The 24,961-nt window shown below is 60.4% G+C and overlaps 1 protein-coding gene across 2 annotated transcripts in view; it reads left to right on the top strand.

Moving 5' to 3' along the window:
* The window catches only part of OSBPL5 (oxysterol binding protein like 5), an 81,776-nt gene that overhangs the window by 17,651 nt on the left and 39,164 nt on the right, over nt 1–24,961 (top strand). The window contains exons 1-3 of one of the 2 annotated variants that reach the window (XM_063710891.1): nt 11,279–11,469; nt 19,175–19,331; nt 21,777–21,859. In XM_063710891.1, coding sequence (XP_063566961.1) covers nt 19,196–19,331; nt 21,777–21,859 — 219 coding nt within the window. In that variant the 5' untranslated portion in view covers nt 11,279–11,469; nt 19,175–19,195. Of the gene's footprint in view, nt 1–11,278; nt 11,470–19,174; nt 19,332–21,776; nt 21,860–24,961 lie in introns of those variants that run through there. The other variant, XM_055355193.2, reaches the window with a different exon arrangement.

Raw genomic sequence — 24,961 nt, 5'->3', positions numbered from 1 at the left:
GGCCCCAGAGGTCCTGGGAACCGAGGGCAGCTCGGTGAGGCCAGGGCCATGGTGGGCGTTCAGTCGCAAGAACAGGCTCCTGGTGGTGGAGACCCAGACGAGACGGAAGGGCCCGGGTCGTGCACATCAACTCCCACTTGCCGAGGCTGGTCCTGTTCCTCCCCAGCGCCTTTCATGCCCCTGTGCCCTGTCTAGGGCCATGCCCGGCCTTCCCTGCCCCAACGCACCCACGCGTCCCTGGAAACGCTCACTCCCATAAATGCTGCTGCCAGCCGTCTGCCTCTCTTCCAGCAGATATTGATTACAGGGGGTTTTAGTCCCAAGGGTAAATTTCTGGAAGTCCATCCCTGGCTTAAAGGACACGTGAGCACTTGGCGCCTCGATTCGAGTTCACAAACGGCGCTCCGCAGAGGTCGGTGCAGCTCTGCCTGCGTTGCTCCGTCCCAGCCTCGATTCGAGTTCACAAACGGCGCTCCGCAGAGGTCGGTGCAGCTCTGCCTGCGTTGCTCCGTCCCAGCCTCGATTCGAGTTCACAAACGGCGCTCCGGAGAGGTCGGTGCAGCTCTGTCTGCGTTGCTCCGTCCCAGCCTCGATTCGAGTTCACAAACGGCGCTCCGGAGAGGTCGGTGCAGCTCTGCCTGTGTTGCTCCGTCCCAGCTGGGCCTGCACGGGGCTATGTGCCCATAGCAGGGCTGACTGGGCTGACCCACAGCCTGGGGCACGAGGGAGAGGCTGGATGCAGGCCTTGTCACCATGGGCTGGCCTCGGCTGCGGCTGTCCCGACCCAGGCCGCTTGAGGTCAAGCCAGGTTGGCCAGCAGAGGCAGGAGCCGTGCCCAGGCCCATGGCAAGCCCTGTGGGACACAGACTGTCAGACACATCCAGTCCTTGAGCTGGCGCCCGCTCCCCCTCCTCCCAGGGCCTCTGCCAGCGTCCTCCTGGGTGGGCCCAGCCCAGCCCTAGCCCCTGACTCTGGAGCAGGAGTCCCAAGTCCAGCACTCAGGCCTCACAGAGGCCTTGCAGCCCTCCCACCCGCGCGGTCCCCTTGAGACGGGGTGAGTCACACGGCTGTGGTTCCGCCTTGGGGAAAAGTGAAGCCCAGGACGTGAGGGTGACTGGGAAGGATCCCGGGACAGAGCTGGGGCCTCAGCCCGCGCCCGGAGCTAACAAGGTGCGGGCTGTGCGTGTAGCTCAGGAGGGTCGTGACAGCTGCCAAGACCCCCGTGCCCTCAGCTGAGCCACCTCTAAAATCCCAGCCCCTCGTGAAGACCAGAGCTGGGTGTGCTGGCAAGGGGCATGAGAGGCGAATCATAAATAGAAACGCCAGCTCCAGCCACGGCGAAGGGCTCTGGCGGCCAGGGACCCTGCAGTCTGCTGCCCCGTGCCAGGCCCCTTCGGGACAGACTGTACAAAGGCCAACTCAGTCATCTCCCAAACCCCAGAGGGGCCCCAGGATTGTCCCCCTCCCCAGAGAGAAGCCTGCAGCCTGGAGCCAGCCTCTCCCCCTGCACTCAGGCGCGGCTGTGTGCCCAGCGGCTTAGCAGCTCTGCAGAAGGCAAGCGACGGAGTGCCTGAAACCGGGTGCGATGGGAACCGGGTGCCAGAAAGACACCGGGTGCCTCGTCCCAGCCATGCCGTGACAGGGTCCAACAGTCGTGCCCACAGGCAGGGGGCTTCTGGCCACCACGTCCCACCCAGCCTCTCCTCAGGCCAGAATCTCCACCTGCCTTCTGTCCATCCCCCACTCTCAGAGGTCCCCCCAAATCCTGTAGAGGAATCCACAAACGAGACCCCTTTCCTACCTTCCCATGAGCTCCCCTCCTCGTCTGCCCTCGCCTCCCCCGGAGTGAGCTCTGTCTCCTCAGAGAGTCCCACAGGCCCTGGGGGTTTCCCGCAGGAAAGAACAGACTTCCCCAGCGGTGGGTGTGAGGGGCGGCGCGGCTCATAAGGGCAGTGTGTCCGTCTCGCTGGTCTGCCCGCCCTGGTTTGAGAGCTCTGACGGGGCCCCACGGGACCCTGGCTTATTTTTCTCTTTGTACCCCTAGCATCTGGTGAGATGGAAGGGCCTGGAATAGAAACGACACTCAGCTTCTGTGGGCTCCTGGGGCCAAGGCCACTGGGTCTGGCTTGCTCCCGGCAGGGCGGAGGGGCCCCCAGGTGAATCCTCCCATCCGCAAGTGGAACGGCAGCTGAGGGTGGTGTTCAGAGCACATTTGCCGATTGTGACCCCAGGAGCATGTACCAGTGTCCCTGTAACCCTCAGCCCACCCAGAGTCATCTAGGAGTGTCGTGGAGTTGTGACTTTCCTCCAGGTAACAAAGTTAAGTGAACGCAGGCTGGGCTACCATGTGCCCACTGCCAACCACTGAGGGCGACAGGCTGGGGTTCTGGTCCGGTCTTGTTCGGCCAGGCCCCACTTCCCACCAAGGCCTCCCTCTTCTCATCTGTAAACTGCACAGGGGCTGTAAATGCCACGTTGGCCCTGCTGGTCTGGGGTCTGAGGGTGAGTCTGTGAATGTCCTCCAGGAAGCAGCCCCCAGCGCAGACCCCTGCTCTTGTGTGTGGGTCTCAGCCGGCACTGGGACTGCAGCCGGGTCCGATGTCTCCCAGCCCTCAAGAGGCCAAACCCCCACCCCAAGAACATCATGGCCAGGACAGCAGGCAAGTGAGTGCCAACTCACTGGGCAGGGGTGGCTTCCAGAAGGTTCAGTGGAGGCTCTGGGGCAGTGGGAGACAGTGCTGGCCCGGGAGGAGGGGATGTGACCAAGGGAATAGGGCTCATGAAGCGGCCTGGCCTGTGGGACTGGTTGCAGGGGCTGCCAGTGTGACAGAATTGTGGGCCCTGCTGAGGTGGCACAGCTGGTGGTGGAGGGAGGGGCAGGGCCCAAGGCTTCATCTGGAGGCTGGAGCCCTGGGGGGTGTTCATCAAGGGGCTGACGGGGTTGAAAAGGTGGCTCTGCCACAGGCGATGGGAGGCAGTGGGGCAAGTTGATGGGCTTCGTCTAATCCAGGTGGGCACGGGGCCAGCACAGGTGCACGCAGAGAGCGTGAGGGCCAGGCAGAGCGGGGAGGGATGGGCTCCTGTGGCTGAGGGGAGCGCAGTGCCCCTTCCGTGGGGAGTCGCAAAGAGCCATGCTGCCCCTCAAAGGCCTCCGATGGGCTAGATGCTACAGAAGCTACCTGTAATGGGCTGAACAGTGTCCCCCAAAAATGTGTCCAGGTCCTAACTCCAGGTACTGGTGGAGTGGCCTTGCTTGGAATCCGGGTCTGTACAGATGTTACTGAAGATCTTGGTATGAGACCATCCTGGAGGATCCGGGTGCCAGGGGGGTGGGTCTCGCAGGTCCTGGGGAATGAGCTGCAGCCTGGCCCCAGGCCTGACCTCCCGCCAGGGTGGCTGCCTGAGCGTGGGGATGCCTTGGGGGACTGGGGGTTGGCTCCAGCAGACCCTGGACTTGCAGGATTTGTAAGGGGGACGTGTTTTTCCCATTATAAAAATGATCCCCAAGAGGCAGCATAACATGCGGTGTCCCCAAAGTCAGACCACCCGCGTGTGTGGCTGCTCGGCCAGTCACAGGTGGTGGAATTTGGGGCGGGTGTCTGCTGTCTCAGCATCGGTGGAACGGGGTCAGGCCAGGCCCAGCCCGCACTCCCCTGCAGAGGTCAGCTGGTCCCGGCCACGGAGCCTGGCGGGTTTGCTGCTGGCTGTGACCATGATCAATGCATTGATGGGAATGTGAAGAGTTATGGAAATTCCACTTTGTTTTTTAAAGAAACAGCATCGGTCACCCATAGTCCACTGCCGCCAGCGTTTCTGCACACTCCAGCTCCCCATCACGGGGCTTTACCATGTCAAGGGCACCTCACACTGCTCCTTGGCACCATGGCACCCCACTTCCCTGGGGCTCTCATTGTCAGCGGTTTCATTGTATCCCCCAGAGTGTGAGCTGCAGAGGAGGGTGCACGTTCTGTCCCCACCTGCCTGTCACTTCCACCCATGTTGGGTTTTTTGTGTGTTTCTGTCCTGGTGCAACCTGCTTGAACCACCTCACAAACAATAAACCCGTGTTTGGTCTCAGGGCTGTGGGACCCCCTGAGGATGGGAGGAGCCATCGAGGTTTGCCGGGTTCAGTGGGTGCTGGAGCAGCTGGCCCCTTCCAGGCCTGACAGTGTGACTTGAGGCCATCGACCCTCAGTCCTGCTACCCAAACCCAGTGTCCACCCCAGAGCTCCCACCACACAGGATGATCCCAAGAGCTGCCGATTCCACAGCATCTGCTGTGCACTGCAGCCCCGGTGCCTTCCTCGGGGCCTGCTCAGCTCTGACCATGGCCAGGAGTTAGGAGGACCCCCCTGGGCTGCAGTAAAGCAAACCAAGGGCCCAGGGCTCCAGGATCATCTGGTCACCCTCCAGTCATAGTGGACTCCAAAGCCCATGCTCTTTCCCCAAAGAGCCCCAGGAAACCGGGACAGAACCGGGCTGGGCCCTGGCAAGCACCAGTCTGCGTTCTGTGTCTGGACCTGCCTGTCCTGAACACTGCATGGGCGTGGAAGCGGACAATATGTGGCCTTTGGTATCTGGCTTCTTTCACTTGGCACATCTCTGCGGCTCATCCGTGTCGTCGCATGTGTGAGTGCCGTGCTTCCTGCCTCCTGAAGGCCGAATGTTCTTCTGTCCGTCGCACAGATGTGATCCATGTTTATCCGTTCACCCATGTGGACGTCTGGCTGTGTCCGCTCTCTGATGGCCCTGAGCCGTGCCGCTGGGAGCGTGTGTGCGCGGACCACCTGGGGGCGTGTGCTTGTTTCTCTTGGGTGTGTCGCGTCCGTGCGTTTTCGCCCACAGTGCAGCCCCCCATGGGCCCCTGGAGCCAGTCACTGGTCCACGCACTGGGCTGTACCTGCCTCCTCTGCCCCGCTCTGCACCCGCCTCCTCTGCCCCGCTCTGCACCCGCCTCCTCTGCCCCGCTCTGCACCCGCCTCCTCTGCCCCGCTCTGCACCTGCCTCCTCTGCCCTGCTCTGCACCTGCCTCCTCTGCCCCCTTCTGCACCTGCCTCCTCTGCCCCCCCTGCACCTGCCTCCTCTGCCCCGCTCCGCACCTGCCTCCTCTGCCCCCCCTGCACCTGCCTCCTCTGCCCCGCTCCGCACCTGCCTCCTCTGCCCCCCCTGCACCTGCCTCCTCTGCCCCCCTCTGCACCTGCCTCCTCTGCCCTGCTCTGCACCTGCCTCCTCTGCCCTGCTCTGCAGGCTCCAGGACCGTCCAGACCCAGATGCAGGGTCCCAAGGGTCTCTGCTCACACACCCCCACCCCGTGTGCCGTCCGCTGTCCTGGGTGACTGGTTTTGTCCTTTTCCTCTGGTCTCACTGTTTCCTTGTGTGCAAGGAGTGGGCAGTCACTGCCCTTCCACCCGCAAGGCTGCATGGGGCTTGGGGATCCCCAGGTGAAGGGAGACCTGCTGGTCTTCCAGCCTCCACCCCTGCACACGACTTCCTGCCGGGCCCCTCGGACACGGAGACAGAGGGACAGGTCTCCACCTGAGTGGGTCTATGTGGAGAGGCAGAGACATGAAACCAGCTGTCCTGTTGATAAACGCACCACCCAGGCTCTCCACCCGCGAGACGGTGGCTCTCAGGCCTGTAGGATGGAGTCATTCATTTCATTTTCCTGTTTCATTCTCAGTTTTCTCATCTGTAAAAAGGGAGGGGAGCTAAGCATCCAGGTGAAATCTGACCTCCTGGGACATGGAGCGGCGAGTGGGGAGGGATCCTGGGCCCTTGTGGCAGCAGGGCGTGGAGGGGTCGCGGTGGAGAGGTAGGGGCTTCCCAGTTGTACAAACCAGCAGCCCAGAAAGTGTTCTCTTGGACCATCCGGGCATTGCACTCCCCAGCTGTGGGCAGCCCCGTGGACTTTGGGGTGGCACCAGGGCCCAGCACCTCCTGCACCAACCTGCCATGTGGGCCTGGGCGAGTCAGCTTCTTCTCTTGGCCTCAGAAACCAGCTGTCGGCCGGGCACGGTGGCTCACGCCTGTAATCCCAGCACTTTGGGAGGCCGAGGCGGGCAGATCACTTGAGGTCGGGAGTTGGAGACCAGCCTGGCCAACATGGTGAAACCATGTCTCTACTGAAAAAATACAAAAAAATTTTAGCCGGTCATCGTGGCAGGCACCTGTAGTCCCAGCAACGCGGGAGGCCGAGGCAGGATAATTGCTTGAACCCGGGAGGCAGAGGTTGCAGTGAGCCAAGATCGTGCCATTGTACTCCAGTCTGGGCAACAGAGCGAGACTCCGTCTCAAAAAAAAAGAAAAAGAAAGAAAAGAAACTGCAACTGTAACATGGAGAGAAAGTGGGAAAATGGCGCATTTGTACTCTTGCAGTCTTTTTTCCTTCCAGGGCGTAGAGTCCTCCCAGTCCCTGCACAGGGTGGGAGGCGGGTGGGGGGTGGGTGTTCCTACTGTCACCCCATTTAGCATCCTGTGCCCAGGGGAGGACACACATGCAAGGGTGGCATAGGCATCTCGGCAAAGCACTGGGATGCATGGGAATCGCAACTTGGCAACGCACTGAGCGAGGTGCGAGCTTTCCGTTCATAGAAGGGTTCCCCTTGGAGGTCAGCAAAATCCAGCCCCTCCCTGTCCTCTCTGCACAACTCGGGCCATAATGGACCCCATTAATCCCATTTCCTGAACACCTTGGCAAGCTCTCCACCACAGCGGAAGACAGATTGGGGGTCCTTCTGTTTGAGACCCCCGCCATTTCCTGTGAGAGACAGATTGGGGGCCCTTCTGGAAGCTCTGTTCTGAGGGGAACCAAGGAGGCCTCGGGGCTGGACCTGCCTGCTGGGGCAGGAGGGGTTTCTAGAATCCACGTCCTTCCCACTGTGCAGAATCACAGGGAGGATGCTGGACCCGAGGGTGTGTTCCCAGGTGAGCAGGAGGCACTTGGTCAAAGGACGATATGCATTGTCCAGGAGCAATCACGACTCGGTGGCATCTCCTGTGCCCTCCCTGCGTCACACATGATGACGATACTGTCTGCTGGGCGGGGGGAAGCCTGGGTGGATATCAGCATCAAAGCGCTCGAAACTGCCTGGAATGAGGCTTTATGGGTTGACGTTGTTCTTTCTGTTGTTAGGTGGTTTTTATTCCTGTTTTGGGGGCCTCTCCGTACAAGGCATTGGGCTGACCCCCACCCAAGTTGGTGCCCCCAGGGTCCTACCTGCCAGGCTTTGTGTATTCTTCTCTGCAGTGTGTGACCCCTGACCCTTGACAGATGGCATCAGGGAAGGAGTGGCTCTGAGGTGGCCACCTGGCCCCAGGGCCCCCTGGGCTGTCACACCCATGGGCTGACCAGAGCACCAGCTGCAGCTCTGCATGGGCGGGTAGGGGTGGGGTAGGCACCTCACCTTGATACACCCAGGGGCGGCCTCAGCTCCTGGACATGAGGGGCCGCCCCAGGTACCCACATACCCCAAGGAGGACTAGGATGGGACGTGTGGGCAGCAGGTGACCTTATGACCTCTCTGGTCTTGGAAACAAGGCTCCTACAGCCAGTCCTGGGTAATGTGAGCTGGGGGACAGAGGGGAGCCGGGACGACGATGCCTGTCCACTGGTGAGGCAGCATGTACCTGGGTGGACAGAGGGCACTGCCTGGGGTCCTGGCTTCCCTCGGTGCCCCTCTCTGCTGGGGGAGGCCCTGTGTGCTCATGGAGTGTTGAAAGTGGGCTACCAGGTCAAGGCCTTGTGTTCCCCCTCAGACTGGGACCCCTGAGTGTCCACACAGGCCTCTCAGGAGGACACGCTGTGCTGGCTTTTCCTGGGTTGCCTTGGCCCTGGGAAGGGTGTCCTGGCTTGGCTGTGAGCCCTACCCTGCCTGTCCAGCACCTGAGGGATACAGGGGAGAGCTTGGCTGTGTGTGTCACTCTTGGGTGGCACCATGCTGGCCCTTCACAGAGAGCATTGCTGTGGGCTGCCCCTTCCAGAGCTGAACTCAGCAGCCTGGCCAGGGAGACTCCACTGCAATTATCCCCTCCCTCCTTCTGAGGACTCAACCTCTGTTAATACAGCCCGAGATGGTGGCTGCAATTTGGGGGACCTTAGCCGGGTTCTCCTCTGCAGAGGGAGCTCCTTGGTAGAGGTGCTGCTTGGCAGACCACTGCAGACCCCCCTCCCAGGCTGCACAGCCGAGCAGTAGGCCCAGAGCTTGGGATGAATGATCTTGTGAGGCTGGCTTCTCAGAGCAGGGGGGGCACCTCTGCAGGCCTGCCAGGAGCTGCAGGGAAGAGCTCCTGTTGGTGTCCTTGGCCAACCACAGGCCAGGCTGTGAGCACCCCACCCCACCACCACCTTCAGCCTCTGCGAGTGAACGCACCCTAGGAGCTTGTGCTCCTTCAGGGCGCGTGGCTGGGCCTCGGGGACTCCAGCAGGGAAGGCTGGCTGCCTGAAGGAAGAGAGGCCGGGGGAAGCAGCACTTGGACCCAGGGTCCAGGAGCCCAGAGAGGGAAGCCGACGGACAGAGAGAGAGGAGGGGAGGCTGGATGTGCCCTCTGGAAGTGACTCCTCCCCATAGAGCAAGGCAGCAAGGCCTCCCTGGGGCGGGGGCTTGTCCAGAGGCCAGGGGAAGGCCTGCCACCCCCATCCTGCCCCCAAACTCCTGCGGGCAGGGCTGGGTGCCTGGGCTGGTGATTAAAGCCCCCTGCTCACTGGCTTTCCCCAGCTCACTGGAGGCCACTCCTCCCTGCCTTTCCCAGAATGGGCTCAACTCCATCACTGGGGTCTGTCTCCACCTCTGCCCCAGCCTGGTGGCTCTTCCTTCCCCCATCATCCTGGCAGGTTGCTCGTGGCCCCACAGAGCACTGGCAACAGCACAGCCAGCACCTTCAGAGCTGATGCCCCTGGCAGACCCCAGCAGGCTTGGCCACAGCCCCAGCCCCTGGGGCCACCCGTCCCGCACAGCCTCCTGGTCTCCGCTCACTCAGCTGGCCGGTGGCCACCTGCTCCTCCAGGGCTGGAAGCTTCCACCTCCCTGGCTCTCAGGCCCACTGCCTCATGGTCACCCCAGGGTCCCCTGAACAGGAACAGCTGTGGAAGGTCCCCATGGAGGTGATGTGTGGGTGGGCAGTGGGGGAGACTGAGGCTGGAGGGTTTTGGGGGAGAGTGTGGGCCTGCTCGCACCCCAGGATCCCCACTCGGTGTCAGCGAAGACCCATCACCCAGTCCCTGCCCTTGGAGCTCAGGTGCCCCTGGAGGGCGGAGACAGACCTCAGTCTTAGCCCACAGCAGCCGCGTCCTCTTTGTTTTGCTCTGGTCTTCTTGTTGGAGTTTTTGCCCACACGCCTGGCTCCAGGCTGCCCTGGAATTAGGAGGAAGAGCAGGCTGGGGCCAGATGAGGAGACACAGCCATGTGCTCAGCTTCTCAGCTGGCCACAGCCCAGCTGCTTCTCCCTTGGGCCCCCCACCTGGGTAGGCAGCGGCATGCAGGGCAGTCCACTGGGGGTGGCACACCAAGCCCAGGAGCCTCACCAGGAGGGCCAGGCAAGGGGGCACTGGCACCACCCAGGAGAGGCCCCAGGTGTGCCTGAGGGCATTCAGGACAGAGGCCAGCCCCACAGCACGGCGGGCGAGCGTCTTTTCTGGAAGTGAGTGTCCAGGCTCCACTGGGGGCCCAGGTTCATGTCTTATTTCCAGTGTGAATGCTGAGGCTCAGCGTGGCGGGTTTGAGATTGCGTCCACAATCCCAGCAGGCCCCTGCCTCCAGCTGCACTGCCTCCAAGTGACGGCCCCCACTCCCTTACCCCTCCCTCCCTGGCTGACCCCTGCTGCCACCTGGCTGCAGCTAGCATCTGAAAATCGGAGTCTCCTTTCAGCTGGGACAGGTGGGCTGGGTCTAGCTGGGAGGTGGTGGGTCTAGCTGGGAGGTGGTGGGGCCAGGCCTGCCTCAGGGACCACGCCCAGCCCCGCCCCCATGCCAGGGCTTCTTAGGGCTGGTGGAGTGATCGGCTACGGGGGTGTGGGGTCGGGGTACCAAGGCCAGCTGACCCAGTAGCTGCTCTGAGTCTTCAGTGGGCCTGGTGTCCATCAGGAGGACAGGTGGACAGGGCCGGAGACTGGCTGGCCTGGCCAGGCCCACAGGCATAGGACTTGGCTGAGGCAGCCCAGAGAACACGCAGGCATGGCTCGACGCTGCGTCCTCAGCGGTGCAGGCGACTTCCTGTGCCCCTCTTGAGGTTCAACCACTCCACAGCTGCCTCTGATAAATGTCTCCCCAGAGGGAGGCCTGCCCTCCCCCTCAGCTCCACAGCTATCTCCAAAGTGCAAAGGGGATTTGGGGCTTCAGCTGTGCTCCTTTGAGGGGATCCCAAGCGCAGTCTGGCCCACGAGACCTTAGATGGGCCGTTTCCCCTCTTGGGGTCCCAGTGTGTTTGTGTGTGATGAGGGTCTCACTTTGTCACCCAGGCTGAGTGCAGTGGCATGACCATGGCTCATAGCAGCCTCGACCTCCCAGGCTCAAGCAATCCTCCCACCTCAGCCTCCCGAGTAACTGGGACCACGGGCATGTGCCACCACAACCGGCTAATTGTTTTTATTTTTGTAGAGACAGGGTCTCGCTATGTTGCCCAGGCTGATCTCGATCTCCTAGGCTCAAGCAATCCACCCGCCTCAGCCTCCCAAAGTGTTGGGATTACGGGCTTGAGCCACCACACCCGGCCCACTGCATCTTTAAAATGTGATGATGACCCCTGCTCCCCGCACCTTGCGAGCGTTCCGAGAATCATATCAGATGGGACAGAACATCCAGGAGGACCTGGAGGCTTTAAGGTCCATCAGTGCAGCAGATGTCCTGGGAAAGCCCATGTCCCAGGCCCCCCAGGGCCCAGCTGCCACAGCTGAAGTGCATGCCACGGCTCTCTGAAGAGGCTGCTGCTCCTGCAGGGGTGGTCAGGCTGCCCACATTAGCACTAGGCATTCGGTCCACCCAGACACAGCAGCCTGGTCTCTTGTGCTGCTGTCTGCTCTCAGGGAGTGCGTCTGTTGCTGTGGTGGTCTCCCTGGGGTGACTCAGGAGGCCTGTGTGGTTTCCTCACAGCAGGATCTTCATGGTCACTTGCATTGGGACCTTAGCAAGTTTCTGGAATGCAAACGTATGGTGTTGACATGATGGCTGCTGTCCTTTAACTGATGGCTGCTGTCCTTCCTTGGGACCCACTGACCTCTCCATCCCATGTGCGAAGAGCCAAGCATGTGGGCTTATGTTCCTTTATCCTTGTGATTTCAGAGCATTTCCCCTCCACAGTCTTGAACGAGAATCTGTCTGGTTTAGGCAGAAGTATCTGTGCCGGATGTTACTGCTGAAGGCTGGCTGCGGAGTTCCTGCTTTTCTGGCCCCTGCCAATTGATGGAGCACCCCAGTGGCCAGAGCCTCCTCTCTGCCCCCATGCAGCGCGGCCCAGCCCTGTCACTCTGCGCTGTGGGTGAGGAAGCCACATAGGTGTGGAGGGGGCTGGGTCTGGGCTCACACATCTGCAGGCGCCATCCCCAGGGCCTCCTGTGGGCCTGGGACATCATCTCCCTGGCTCAGAGGAAGTCCTGATTTACAAACAGGGCCTGAGAGATGAAGGTGGCCAGCTGAGGCCACACAACCACTGGAGTCATGGCTGGGCCCTTTTCCCCAGCTCTGCGGTCCCCAGGCCTCTGCAGGAGGACAGAGGAGGAATTGGGCACAGGATGGATGCAGAATGAGTCCAGGACTCAGCTGGATTCCTTCTCAGAGCTTCAGCCTTTCCCAGAGCTGAGGCAGTGTCTGCCCCTGGCCAAGGTTCAGCTAAGTGTGGCCCCAGCTGACGGCTCTATGTGGCCTGAGGAGGTGCCAGTGACCTTTCTTTACAAGAATCCCTTTATCCCAGCCTGAAGGCGAGCGTCTGGGAGGCAGGGGGTAAGGAGCACTTTGGAGGCTGGATTACTGCTGGGAAGGCAGCTGGCGGAGGCAGGGGGGCCATGTGCACTGGCTCTGGGTGGGGCCCCCGTGGGGCCTGGGCCCCATGCTGCCAAACAGCTGGCCTTGGCGTAGGGTCAGAGAGCATGGCCCCTCCCCAGGTGTCCAGAGGCAAGCATCCTCGGGGACACAGGGCTGGCCAGGCAGAGGCAGAACCTGACCTGTCCCTCCCCATCTGCTCTGGGCTGGCACCACATGGGACCTCTTGTCTCCCAGTGGTGGAAGGGGTCTTTCATGCCCCACATGAGAAATGGAAGGAAGAGCCTGCTCCAGCCTATGCAGTGGGGGTTGGGGAGGGGTGGTCAGCCCAGAGTCGGAGCTCACTCCCTTCCTGTGCCCTCGCCTCTATCCCCTCAGCAACTCCTAGGTGGCCCAGGAAACTCAGCAGGGCAGGAGGAAGTGGGAGCCATGAGGAGGGGACCAGGAGGTGCCTGTGGTTAACAGGAAGGGGGGTCAAGCAGTGGCTCCGGGTGTGGGTGGGACCCTGCCGCAGTCAGGGTGGCCCCCAGGCGCTGCCACCATGGGGCGGTGTCTTAGCTGTGGTCTCAGGAGTGCAGCAGCTGCACGACACCATCACAGCCACCTGCAGTCCCCAAGAGCCCCACATGTCCATCTGGCCTGGGCATTCTGCAGCCTTGGGCACAGGCAGGGGTGGGAGTCTGGGGCCAGCCTGGAGGAGGGTGCCGGGGTCTCAGGAGAGGACCTGGAAGGGGCACCCATCCCTGCCTGCCTGGGCATCCACCTCCTTGCCCAGAGGAGGGCCTCAGGAGTGGCCTCTGCCTGGCTGCCACAGTTCTGGCTCTCTGTCCCACTTACTCTCTGGCCCTCCAGAACGTTCCCCGGCCCTTAGCAGCTCCAGCGTCTCTCAAGCCCCCTTCCAGCCATGAGCGAATTCATTCTAGAGATGCAGAGTTGGCCCCTGTGTGTGCCCCGTCCAACTGGGTCCAGAGATGCTTGAGTAGTCAAGGAAGTCAGCTGGGCCAGTGTCCCCTTAGCGGAAGCACGGCCCTGCCCAGCTCAGCACAGCTCAGTTCAGGGGAACCCACCCAGGCCAAAGCAAAGCACCGCCAGGGCGCACTTCAGGTCCAAAGAGATGGACGGGGGCGGTCAGCTGCTCCTGAGGACCGACAGCTGGGGAAACGTTCTTGGACAAAGGGTCTGGGTCTCCAAGGAAGAAGGAGGAGCCCCCTGCAGACGGCCAGGCAGAAGCAAAAGCCCAGCTCGGGGGCTGGGGTGCAGAGAAAGGGGGGCCTTCCATGGGCCGAGCTTCTCCCACGTTCCCTCTCCAGCCTAGTGGGACCACAAGTGGGACTGTCAGCTCTCCCAGGCTGGTGGTTGGCCCTGCCCACGGGCCTGCACCCGACACCCACACTTGCCCCTCCCCCACCCTCAGCCTCAGCCCCTCTCTGGGTCACAGGATCACCCTCACCCCACCCGCAAGTCCCAGCAGACCTCTGAGGAGACCCACTCACGCAGCTGAAGCCCAGCCCCTGTGGGCTCCCCGGCCCATCCTGCCACATGGCAGAGGAGGCTCCGCTCAGAGCCCATTCTTTCGGTGGACAGCGGGTCTCCACCCCGACCCAAGTCCAAAGTGTTCCCTTTTGGTGCCTCCCTCCCTCCTTTCCAAAAGGCCCAAAGAGGCACAAAGTCATGACTGAGAAGAGCGGCTGGGCAGGGCACCCACCTGGGATGGGCTAGGGACCAGCAGGAGGAGGGGCTGGGGGGCCAGCCCTGCTCACCTTGAGCCTTCACAGGCTGGGGAGTGGGCCTGGCTCACTCTGGACTAGGAATAGTGGCCCCCACCCTAGTCACTAGGTCTGCCCAACAGCTGAACAAAACCTGGCGCTCCCCCAGGCAAGGGGCACTGGGAGAATTGGTTCCTGGGGTAACAGGCAACCCCCAACAATGGAAGTTGTGCCTGCTGGGTGGCCAGCGGATGGCTACAGTGGCAAACACAGGGCCCCTGGAGGAGAGCAGGAGGCCCTTCCTGTCCTGTCTGGTGACAGCAGGAGGCCCACGAGGCGACCCAGCATCTGATGTGACATTGGAAGAGGACATTTCCTTAGGCCCCCCAGGAATGGAAGCTGCAGAAGAGGGTTGTGGCTGATTTGGACTTGGGGTCAGGTGGTGGCTTCCGGGCCCACCTGTCGCCTGCCTGTTTCTGAGCTCCAGGCCTGCACCCTTCCCTCCTCCGAGGCTTGGGCAGAGCTGGGCACTGGGGACCACATACATCTAGTGACCCCCCCCCACCCACCAAGCCCCGCCTTCCTCCGCAGCCACTCCCTCTTCCCTGGCCTCCAGAATGAGCCTCCTTAGGGGACCTTGGGGTCTCGGGGCTGGGGCCCCACCAGGCAGAAACGTGACCTTTCAGACTGGAATTGCCCACACTTCCTCTTTGGCCCCAGGGACAGTCTCACCGCGGGAGGGGCACTCTGGGGCTCCTTCCTCCCAAGCCCCACAGCGTCCCCTCCTGCACTTGGACTTCAGGACTGTGGGGGCAGGATGAGATCACAGCTGGAGATGGACGCAGCACCATGCACAGTGGCGGAAAAGGGTTTGGCAACTGCAGGCTGAGGCCCAGCTGTGTACAGATGAGCAGAGAGTCACTGAGGGCTCTGGGGGTGAAGGTGCTGCTGGTGTCAGGGACAGGCCAGCCCCCCAGGGCATGGAGGCCGCTGAGAGCGACCGCCATATCAACCTTGGGTGGCCTCAGGCAGGCAGAATCCTGAGGGCTGGGCCTAGAGGGTCCACCTGGAGTTCTTGGTGGCTGGAGCGTGGCCCGGGGCTTCCCCGCAGGCAGTGCAGGGCAGTGGCGATAACAGGCCTTTTGCGTTTCCCAGTTTGAGTGGGATCCCAGGTCGCTGCTGCCTCAGCCAGCGTGTCTGTTTCCTTGTCGACCCATCCTTCTTTCCTTCTCTCCCTCCCCTCATGGGGGGTTCCCATCAGGGGCTGTGCTCCCTGGGGCTCCCAGCCTTCAGCTTTCACTGCAGTGGATGAAAGTCCTACCAGCGCCAAGAGGGCCTCATTCCTCAGCAGCTCACACCCTGCAGATGCCAACTTTCCGTTATTCCTTAGGCAACACCTGGCGTGGCAGATGGCCGGGGGATGGGAACCTCACTAGGGTTCCAGTGGAAATCAGCCCTAAAACTAACCCTGCTCACCTCTCTGAGGACTCTGCCCTGTCCTGGAGACCTCAGGAACAGTGGGGAGGCAGGCAGGCACCCCAGGCACCTCCAATGGGGAGTGCCTGCTGCACAACCACCCAGGGTCTCCACCCCGGAGCCGTGCGACACATGACAGGCAGCCTGTGTGAATCCAAACACATGGGAAGCACCTGCCGCGTGTCCCTGCCTTGGCTGCTGGGACAGAGCCATGATCAGACCCCACCACCCCTCACCTGCGCTGCATCTGGTGGGAGAGGAGTGTGCGAAGAACAAAGAAGTGCAATGTGGAGCCCTCCAAGGACTCCCAGTGCTATGTGGAGAATCTGAATTGACTCCCAGAGTGGCCAAGCCTCCGGGAAGTGACATTGAAGCTGAGAGTGGAATTTGAGGAGGACCGGGCCATGTGGAGATGGTGGGCGGGCGCATTCAGCAGGAATGGGAACATAAAGGGGCCAGTGTGGCTGGAGCAGAGTGGGCGACAGAGTGGGCTGGGGAATGGGGTGGCGGGAGGGCTTGGGGAACAGGGACAGGATGAGACTGGATTTGTTCTAAATGCCATATGGAGCCACTGGGGAGATGTGGCCTTTAAAATGAACAAAACACCTCCCCACCAGGTGACCATTTGGGGGCACTCAGCAGGCACCTCTCAGCTGTAGGGCATCAGGAAGTCCAAGGGATGGGGGGCTCCAGAAGGGCTCCACAGACCAGGATGCCTTGTGATGAGAGCTGCTGCCCACCCTGTCTGAGTGGGTCAGAGGTGGTCTGCAGGGCCCGGGGCACTGGACACTGGTCTGGGGTTGTTGGCACACAGAGTGATAGTCCCTGGTACACACCTGTATTGCATTTGGATTGGTGAGTGTCTGTTCCGTATCAGTGTTTCAGACATTATTTGAATACCACCTCAGATGTGTCTGAGTGTGAGGTGAATGGGAAGGAAGGTGGAATCAGGCAGGTCAGCTGACTGGCTGGAGAGCTTCATGGAGGGATAGAGGGGTGGCAGGTGGGTGGATGGATGGATGGATGGATGGATGCCTGAAAGGGAGGGAGGGTGGGCGGATGGGTGGATGGATGGATGGATGGATGGATGGATGGATGGATGGATGGATGGACAGGAGGATGGATGGATGGTTTGGTTGGTGGATGGATGGATGAGTGGGTAGATGGATGGATGGATGGATGAATGAATGGGTAGGTGGATGGATGGGAAGATGGTGGATGGATGGATGGATGCCTGGGAGGATGGATGGATGGATGGATAGATGAATGGGTGGGTGGGTGGGTGTATGGATGGATGGGAGGACAGTAGATGGATGGATGAATAGACGGATGGATGAATAGATGGGTGGATGAATAGACAGATGGATGAATGGGTGGATGGATGGACGGATGAATGAATGGGTGGGTGGATGGATGGATGGATGGATGGATGAATGGGTGGATGGATGGATGGATTGGTGGATAGATGGGATGACAGTAGATGGATGGATGGATGGATGGATGGATGGATGGATGGGTGGATGGATGGATGGATTGGTGGATAGATGGGATGACAGTAGATGGATGGATGGATGGATGGATGGATGGGTGGGTGGGTGGGTGGGTAGATGGATGGATGGATGGATGGATGGATGGGTGGGTGGGTGGGTGGGTGGGTAGATGGATGGATGGATGGATGGATGGGTGGGTAGATGGATGGATGGATGGATGGATGGATGGATGGATGAATGGATGGATGGATGGGTGGATGGATGGATGGATGGATGGATGGATGAATGGATGGATGGATGGGTGGATGGATGGATGGATGGATGGATGGATGGATGGGTGGGTGGGTGGGTAGATGGATGGATGGATGGATGGATGCCTGGAAGGGAGATGTATGTATGTATAGATGGAGGGATACAAGGGAGCGGGAGACTGTGGTGTATAGATGAGTGGATGATGGCACTCACAGACTAAGAAGTCCCACTGGCTGTCATTGGTGCTGGGAGAAGGCATGTGGGGTATCTGAGCAGAAAGGTACCAAGATCCCCTATGCCCTTTCTACCTTGGCCCAGGTGGAACTGGAGCAGACAGCCAGACAGGGCAGCTGAGGCTAGGTTTTGAGCCCCTCTCCCTGCCCCAGGAGGTTCCGAGTGAGGGAGACCTACCTGGGAATCTCTGTCACCACACTGCCTGGGACATTCCAGGGCTCTCTGTGGGTCCTGAGAGCAGGATCGCTGCTCACTTACATTGGCTGCCTGGTGCCCAGCCCAGCCTGGGTGCCCAGAAAATCTCAGCTGTCTGAGTAAGCCCGGCCTCCACTCAGCTGCTGGTTCCCAGCCTGAGCTGCACCTGGGCAAGTAGGACATGTTTGTTGTGATTGACAAGTAGGGGCAGGACTTCCCATCTGCCTGCTTCCCTGCGGCAGGTTGGCTGAGCCAAGCTGAGACACTGAGTGGGCAGACGCTCAGTGGCTGAGTTTTAGGATCGGTTCCACCTGGCTTAAGGACGGGCATTGCTGATTGTTAGCTCTGTGACCTGGGCCAAAACGCCAGCCTCTCTGAAGCCAGCTGCCCTGTGTGTAAGATGGCCAAGGTCATGAGCTGAGCCAGGGGCCGGGTGAGGGAGGGGCTGGCCCAGCCTGGCTGCAGCCTTGGAGCCCCTCCCCACTCTGACTTCAGGACTGGGGGCACAGAGGGGGCTCTGGGGTGGTGGAGAGAAGCTCCCAGGACCAGAGACACCCTGGGCCCCCCGCCCACTCCTGAAGCCACAGCAGGAAAGGCTCTGTATGTCTGAGGCCCCCCCAGCAAAGCCCAGGACCATGGGAGAAATCGAGGCCTTTGTCCCGTGCTTGGCAGGATGCCACTGGCCTACCCAGAGGCAGCAGGAAGCAGCCCCAGAAAATTGGGAAAGGAGGAAAATTGACCAGTAGTTTTTAAGGAGCTCGCCCTTGGGAAGTGGACACAAGATGAGAAGCTGGAGGGGATGCTCTGCCAACCCTTGTCAGGTCACGATTACAGGGCGAGGCCTTCCACTCCCTGAGCCATGATTTTCTCATCTGTAAAATGGGCTGAGACCTCGGTGGATCCGGCGCCGTCAACTTCAAGTGCCTGCAAAGGCGTGACTGCAATCAGTTATCCTCTGCTTGGCCCAGCACTACTAGGGGTAGGGCTGGTAGGGAGCAGGACAGAGGGGACCGCCTGTTGTCCTCTCTCCTTCCAGGGGAGGAAACAAGAAACCCGCTTCTGAACCCACAGGGGAAAGGCAGGTCTGCCAGTGGGCGGGACTGGGAGAGCGAGGCAGGTGGGTGTCAGGGCCTGGCTGTGGGGCCTCCCTCTTTTGTGAAGCAGCAAGGAAGCTCCCACTGGGAATGCAACGTCTTGGGCTGGGCGTGGACGCAGGTGTGCCTGGCTGTGAGCGCCCAGAGCTCCCTCTCTTGCTGGGGTGCATGTGGGTGCAACTGAAACCGTTGGGGCACCCAAGCTTCAGGCGGGCTTAACCAGAGGCGAGGCGCTCCTGGGACCCTTAGGTGGATGGCAGGCCAGGCTCCCGGACTGCCCAACACCGTGCCAGCCACTCCCTGGTGCTCAGGGGCCACCTGGTCTCACCCCCGTGCATCTTCTCCATGGAAGCTCTAGACTCCTCCCCACCACAAAGTGCTGTCACGTGGGAGCGAAATGCGGGAGGGAAAACCTGTGTCTCCAAGTGGGTCTGCTTGGCTGCGGCCAGGGTCTCACAGAACCTGGGGTGGGGGTTCTGAGAAGGACATCTTCCGAGGGTGGTGGCCTCTCTGACCAGGGCTCCGTCCAGCCCTACTGCCAGGCGTGGAAAGGGCTGGCACCAGCCAAAGCCATTCGCCTGAGCTGGGCTGTCCTGGCTGACCACCCACCACCAGGCTCCCAGGGCCCAGGCCCTCCTCACCCTGCCTCAGAAGTCCCCTGAGACGGGCACTTCTCAGCCAGGGGCACCCCCACCACGTGGCTCTGAAGCCCCTTCCGGGGCGGTGACCTCCTGCTGCCCCGCCTTCCTTCCTTCCAGAAGCCCCCGAGCGCCCACAGCATGAAGGAGGAGGCCTTCCTCCGGCGCCGCTTCTCCCTGTGTCCACCTTCCTCCACCCCTCAGAAAGTCGACCCCCGGAAGCTCACCCGGAACTTGCTCCTCGGCGGAGACAATGAGCTCTACCCACTCAGCCCAGGTAAGTGCCGGCCGTGGGCAGGGCAACCTGGCCCTCAGCTTGGGCCCGGTGGGGTGACCCCGGGCGGCCCAACCCCTCTGTGCCCCTTGAGGTCCACAGCTTCCATGCTGGGGGCTGCGTGGGTTTCATGATCAAACGGTTGTAGCTTGGTAGAGCGCCAGGTAATACGGCTTCTTGGCTTGACCTGCGGGGCCAGGTGAAGCCCATCTGGTTGAGGAGGGGGTTCCCACAGCCCAGGCTTTGGGAGTTATGGAGTGCAGTCATCCCAAAGTCAGCCCAGGCTTTGGGAGTTATGGAGTGCAGGCTCCAGGGATAGGTGGCCTGAGCCCCAGTCCTGGCAGGGTAACCCCAGGCCAGCTACTTGACCTCTCTAGGCCTCAGTTGACTGATCTATAAAATGGGACAATATTAGTACCTACTCCCAGCTATACATGGGTCCTGGGCTCTGAGAGGCGACAGCTGGAACCAGGCCTGCCTTCGTGCAATTGTAGATAAAGCACCCCGCACACAGACTCAGAACCTCTGCCCGCCAATGCTGCCACTCTCCAGGCCCCTCCCTGGCACCTAACTATGCACAACCCCTGCCCAAGCCAAGGCTGAGCTGTGACTGCTGTCCCCCAGAAAACCCAGCCCTTCCTCCCCTGTTCCCCTGAGAGTAGGAGGTAGGGGCAGACACCTGCCTGGGGGGCCTCTCCCCAGCTCTGCCCCCCCTCCTCCCACTGCCTGCTTTGGGGCTGAGGAAGTGGGAGCCCCAGCCCTGCCTGGCCATGGTCATCTCACCTGCCCTGGGGGGAGTGGGAGAGCATTGGGCAGACCCACCACCCAGGCTCGAGGGGCATGTGGATGGTCGCAGCCAAAGTCCCATCCAATAGATGGAAAAATAGAGTCCCAGTGTAGAGGTGGCCTTGCTGAAGGTGCTGTGGCAGGCAGGGGCACTCAACACCCGGCAAGGTAAATCCTACACCTTTTATTCTCTGCTGTCACGGTCACCCTGGCCGGAGGCTTAGAAGCAGGGGTGGGGAGGGGAAGGGCCGGGTCCCAGCTGCTGGTCAGTTTCAGAGGGACTCGGACCGCCGAGCCCCTGGCCCAGGCGGTGCAGAACACGTGCTAGGAAGGGCCTTTTCCGAGGAACGGAAGCGGCAGGTCCCAGGCCAAGGGAGTGGGGTGGGTGTGGACAGGCTGTGAGGAGAAGGACCAGTGCTGACTTCCCCCTGCCCAGGCACCGGCACCCTATCCCTTTGAGTGGTCCAAGGGCCCCAGCCTTTGAGTCCTCCCGGCCAGGAGGCAGCATCCACATGGAAAGTAGTTTGCTGGCGGCCACAGGCCAAGCCCCTAGAACCATATGAGAAAGTGCCAGAGGGAAGAGCGCTCCTGCTGGCCTCCCCCCCAGCACTCCGGGTCAGGGGCGTAGCACTCTGCAGATGGGGAAGCAGAGGCTCCCAGGTGGGGGAGCAGCCACTGCCAGCCAGGGGCAGCGATGTTCTGTGACTGTGAGTGGCCACGGTCCAGGACCTTTGGACAGAACCCCTTCCTCAGGCCACCGTCCTGGCTTTTCCATTCTTCGTCCCCATCCAGTCCCTGCCCAGGGCTGTCAGGGAAGGACGGCTATAGACCCCAGGCCTTCCAGCTGGTCTGTGGCGTCTGTCCACGCACCCAGCCTGTTGCTGGCCTGTCGCCTGTGGCCTTGGCAGGATGGGGTTCACTCCAGCCCCCAGCCCCTGCGAGTCTCAGTGCCAGGGACCGGGGCAGTCAACCCTCGCCCACCAGCCACAGGAAGCAGCGGGAGCGGCCCTGCTGGGCAGACCTCAGGCTTCCCCTGCAGCCATCTCCTCCTTCCTCCTGTCCAGAAATCGTACCTTGGGAAACTGGCACCAAAGCAAACAAAGCCGGGGAAGGGGAGGCCATTTCCCCCAGGAGCAAACACAGACACCTCAGATCTCCCTCCTTCGCCTCTCCCTCCTTACCCAGCCTGCCAGGGTAGGATGGCAGACAGGGCTGACCACCTCCTAGCAAGAGCCCAGCACGCAGGGGCCAGCAGCATCCAGCCAGGGGGATGCACAGTCCAGGGGCCCCAAACCTGCCGTGTGTCTTTGAGACTGGATGTCACATTCTTTTTCTGAAAACTGGGGACTCTGGCCTTCACAGACCCCAAATTGCACACTACAGCAGGCCCAGGATGCCAGTTCCTACCAGCTCCTGTCCCAGCTTCCTCCCTGTAGGTCCTGGAGGCCCTGCCAGTTCTCCTGGCACACTCCTCCCACAGTGACGCTGGCGTTTATTACACCTCTCAGGCAGTGTCCTGTTCCTGCCACCACCTCCAGCTGACTTCCTGCCCCTCCCAGGTCATCCGCACCCACCCTTCGCCTGCCTCACACCAGGCAGCGGCCTGAGAAGCCCGGCCACGCCCACCATGCCTGGGTCCTCACTCCCACTGCTCTCTTGCAGGGAAGGACATGGAGCCCAACGGCCCGTCGCTGCCCAGGGATGAAGGGCCCCCGACCCCAAGCTCTGCCACGAAGGTGCCACCGGTAAGAGCCTGGGTATAGGAGGATCCATGAGCCAGAGCCTGGCTCTGGGGACAGCAGGAAACGGCTGGGGAAAAGGACAGCAGGGCGTCCAGCTGAGCCTGCCATTCCAGCCTGTTCCGGGGAAACAGCTCCCAATCCTAGACTGTGCTGCTCCGGGAGGGCTGCTGGTGGATATTTGGGCTGTTTTCACCATATAGCTGTCACGAAAAACGCTTCCGTGAACATGTGTGCACGTGTATTTGACTATCAGTTTTCAGTTCTCTCAGGTATAAACCTAGAGTAATTGGAATTGCTAGGTCACATGGTAATTCCAGGATAATACAGAACTCTCAAAATTCTCTGTTTAACTTTTGGAGGAACTGCCAAACTCCTTTCCCAGCGGCTGCACCATCTTACATGGCCACCCACAGTGCACAAGGGCTCCAGTTCCTCACATCCTCACCAACGCTTGCTATTTTCTGATTTGTTGTTTTCTTTTTTCCTTTTTCTTTGAAATGGAGTCTCCCTCTGTCACCCAGGCTGGAGTGCAGTGGCACGATCTCAGCTCACTGCAAGCTCCGCCTCCCAAGTTCACGCCATTCTCCTGCCTTAGCCTCCCGAGTAGCTGGGACTACAGGTGCCTGCCACCACGCCCGGCCAATTTTTTGTATTTTTTTTTTTTTTTTTTTAGACGGAGTCTCGCTCTGTCGCCCAGGCTGGAGTGCAGTGGCGCGATCTCGGCTCACTGCAAGCTCCGCCTCCCGGGTTCACGCCATGCTCCTGCCTCAGCCTCCCAAGTAGCTGGGACTACAGGCACCCGCCACCAAGCCCGGCCAATTTTTTTGTATTTTTAGTAGAGACGGGTTTCACCATGTTAGCCAGGATGGCCTTGATCTCCTGACCTCATGATCCACCCGCCTCGGCCTCCCAAAGTGCTGGGATTACAGGCGTGATTTGTTCTTTTTTGCATTATTTTTATAGCTATCCTAGTGGGTATGAAGTAGCATCTCACTGCGGCTTCAGTTTGCATCTCTAATGACGGATAACATTGAACATCTTCGTGCACCCATTAGCCATTTGTATGTCCTGTTTGGAGAAATGTCTATTCCAGTTATTTGTCCATTTTTGGAATGGGTTGTTTGCCTTTTTGTTGCTGAGCTGCAAGAGTTCTTTATGCATTTTGGATACTAGGTCCTTATCCAATACATGATTTGCGACTACTTCCTCCCATTCCGTAGGTGGTTCTAAATTATATTTTTAAGGAATTTTCATAGGTTGCAAAGTTCTGGTCAGCCTGAAGTTCACAGTTCTGAGCAGCACTTCTCATCTCTCAGGTGCCTCCTTGTGGCACTGTCACTGATGCACAGTAGCACTGAGGAGTGAGCAGAGGACCTGGCGTGCCTGGACGGGGTACCCACCTGGCCTGCAGGAGGGAGGAGTGGGCAGGCACTCTCTGCAGTGCTGGGGCTACAGGGGCTGCAGTGACCAGACCCAAGGGTCCTGCCCAGTTGGGGAGCAGGGGTTGCAAGTGCTCCATCCCATGCCATGCGGTCTTGCCTCTCTCTTCCCCTGTTGCCTCAAATACGCACAGCTCCATTCAGCTGCATCTAGTGGGAAGCTGGGCAGAGGGGAATTGGCAGCAGGTTCATGCGTCCATCCATCCATCCATCCATCCATCCATCCATCCATCCATCCATCCATTCATCCATTCATTCATTCAAGATGCTTGCTAAGCCCCCAGCTGCCGGTGTGAATGGGCAGTAGGGTAGAACCCTCCCCTAGTGGAAGCCACAGACAATCATCAGTTCACCACAGAAACGGCTGCGTGGTTGTATTGCAAAAGTCCTGGGCGGGCCAAGGGTGGTGTGTGTCACCAGGACCTGTGCCAGCAGGGATATGAGCTGTCCTGCTTCTGGGGAAGCAGCTCAGGGAGCCTGAGAAAGAAAGGAGCAGGGGCTACCCAGCCACAGGGAAAAGCATTCCAGGCTGGGAACACCATGTGCCAAGGTAACTAAGGGCATCATGAACAAGATCCTGGCTCAGGGGACTCCCAGGAGGGCAACTTAGGACACCTTCTCTGCCAGCCTGGGTCCCTGGAGGCCTGTCAACTGGCCAGGGTCCAGCATATGCCTCATCACTCAGATCTGCCTCCTTCTCATCACTCATCATCAGCCCAAAGACTGCTTCCAAGTCAGAGCCCCCCAGGCACCCCATCTTGTGCCCTTTTCTTCTTGTGATCCTGAATGCTCTTACTTGGCTAAGAAAGTGCCACAATGGAGCAACACTGCCTGGGTTCAGTCCCAGCTCAGCTCCTTATTAGCTGTGTGACCTTGGGCAGGTTTCTGAACCTCTCTGTGCGTAGGCTCTTCCTCTGCACAATGCTGATAATAACAACGATGATCTGAGCTGTGGGATCTAATGTGCTTACATCCATGCACAGAACGCAGAACCGCAGCGCTCACCTGACCCCTGGCTCCTCCCGCCTCTGCGTGCTGGTGGCTGGTCTGTCTCTCCCTGAAAGAGCAGGACACTGGCATCTTTATTTTCTAACCTCAGTGCCTAAGGCCAAGCCTGGTGCCCAGTGCTACCAGGACCGCCAGTCCGTGGAACAGTTCCATGCCCTGCCCCTTGCTAGCTCTCCACCTCTCTGTGCCTTGATTTCCCAGGCACAGAAATAAAATAGGGACAATAACCGGCCCCACCTCATGCATGGCTGGAGAATGAGGGGGATGAATACAGGCAGCACCCGAACAGGACCTGGTGCCCCAGCAGACAAGGCTTTAGCTCTGTACTTAGCACCATCATGATTGGGGTGGGGGCAGTCCCCAGCGCCCAGGGCTTCTAGGCAGGAGAAGCCCTGAGGGAGGCTTTCCTCTCCCTGGAGGCTCCGCTGGAAAGTGCTGAGCACTCGCAGACGCCCAGCCAGAGCAGGGCAGGGCGGGCACGCTTTCTCTGGAAAAGGCCAGACGGCATTTAGGCCCCGCTGCGGCGCAGGCTCCGTTCCAGGTACTCAGCGCAGCCATCCAAGCACGAGAACAGCCACAGACAACGCCTGCCGGGATCGCCTGGCCGTGTGCCAAGAAAACCTTATTTATGGACTCCTCATTTGAATTTCATATAATT

This window comes from Gorilla gorilla, chromosome 9 (assembly GCF_029281585.2).
Source record: "Gorilla gorilla gorilla isolate KB3781 chromosome 9, NHGRI_mGorGor1-v2.1_pri, whole genome shotgun sequence".
Classification (NCBI taxonomy): Eukaryota; Metazoa; Chordata; class Mammalia; order Primates; family Hominidae; genus Gorilla; species Gorilla gorilla.
This window is presented reverse-complemented; position numbering and strand designations above follow the sequence as displayed.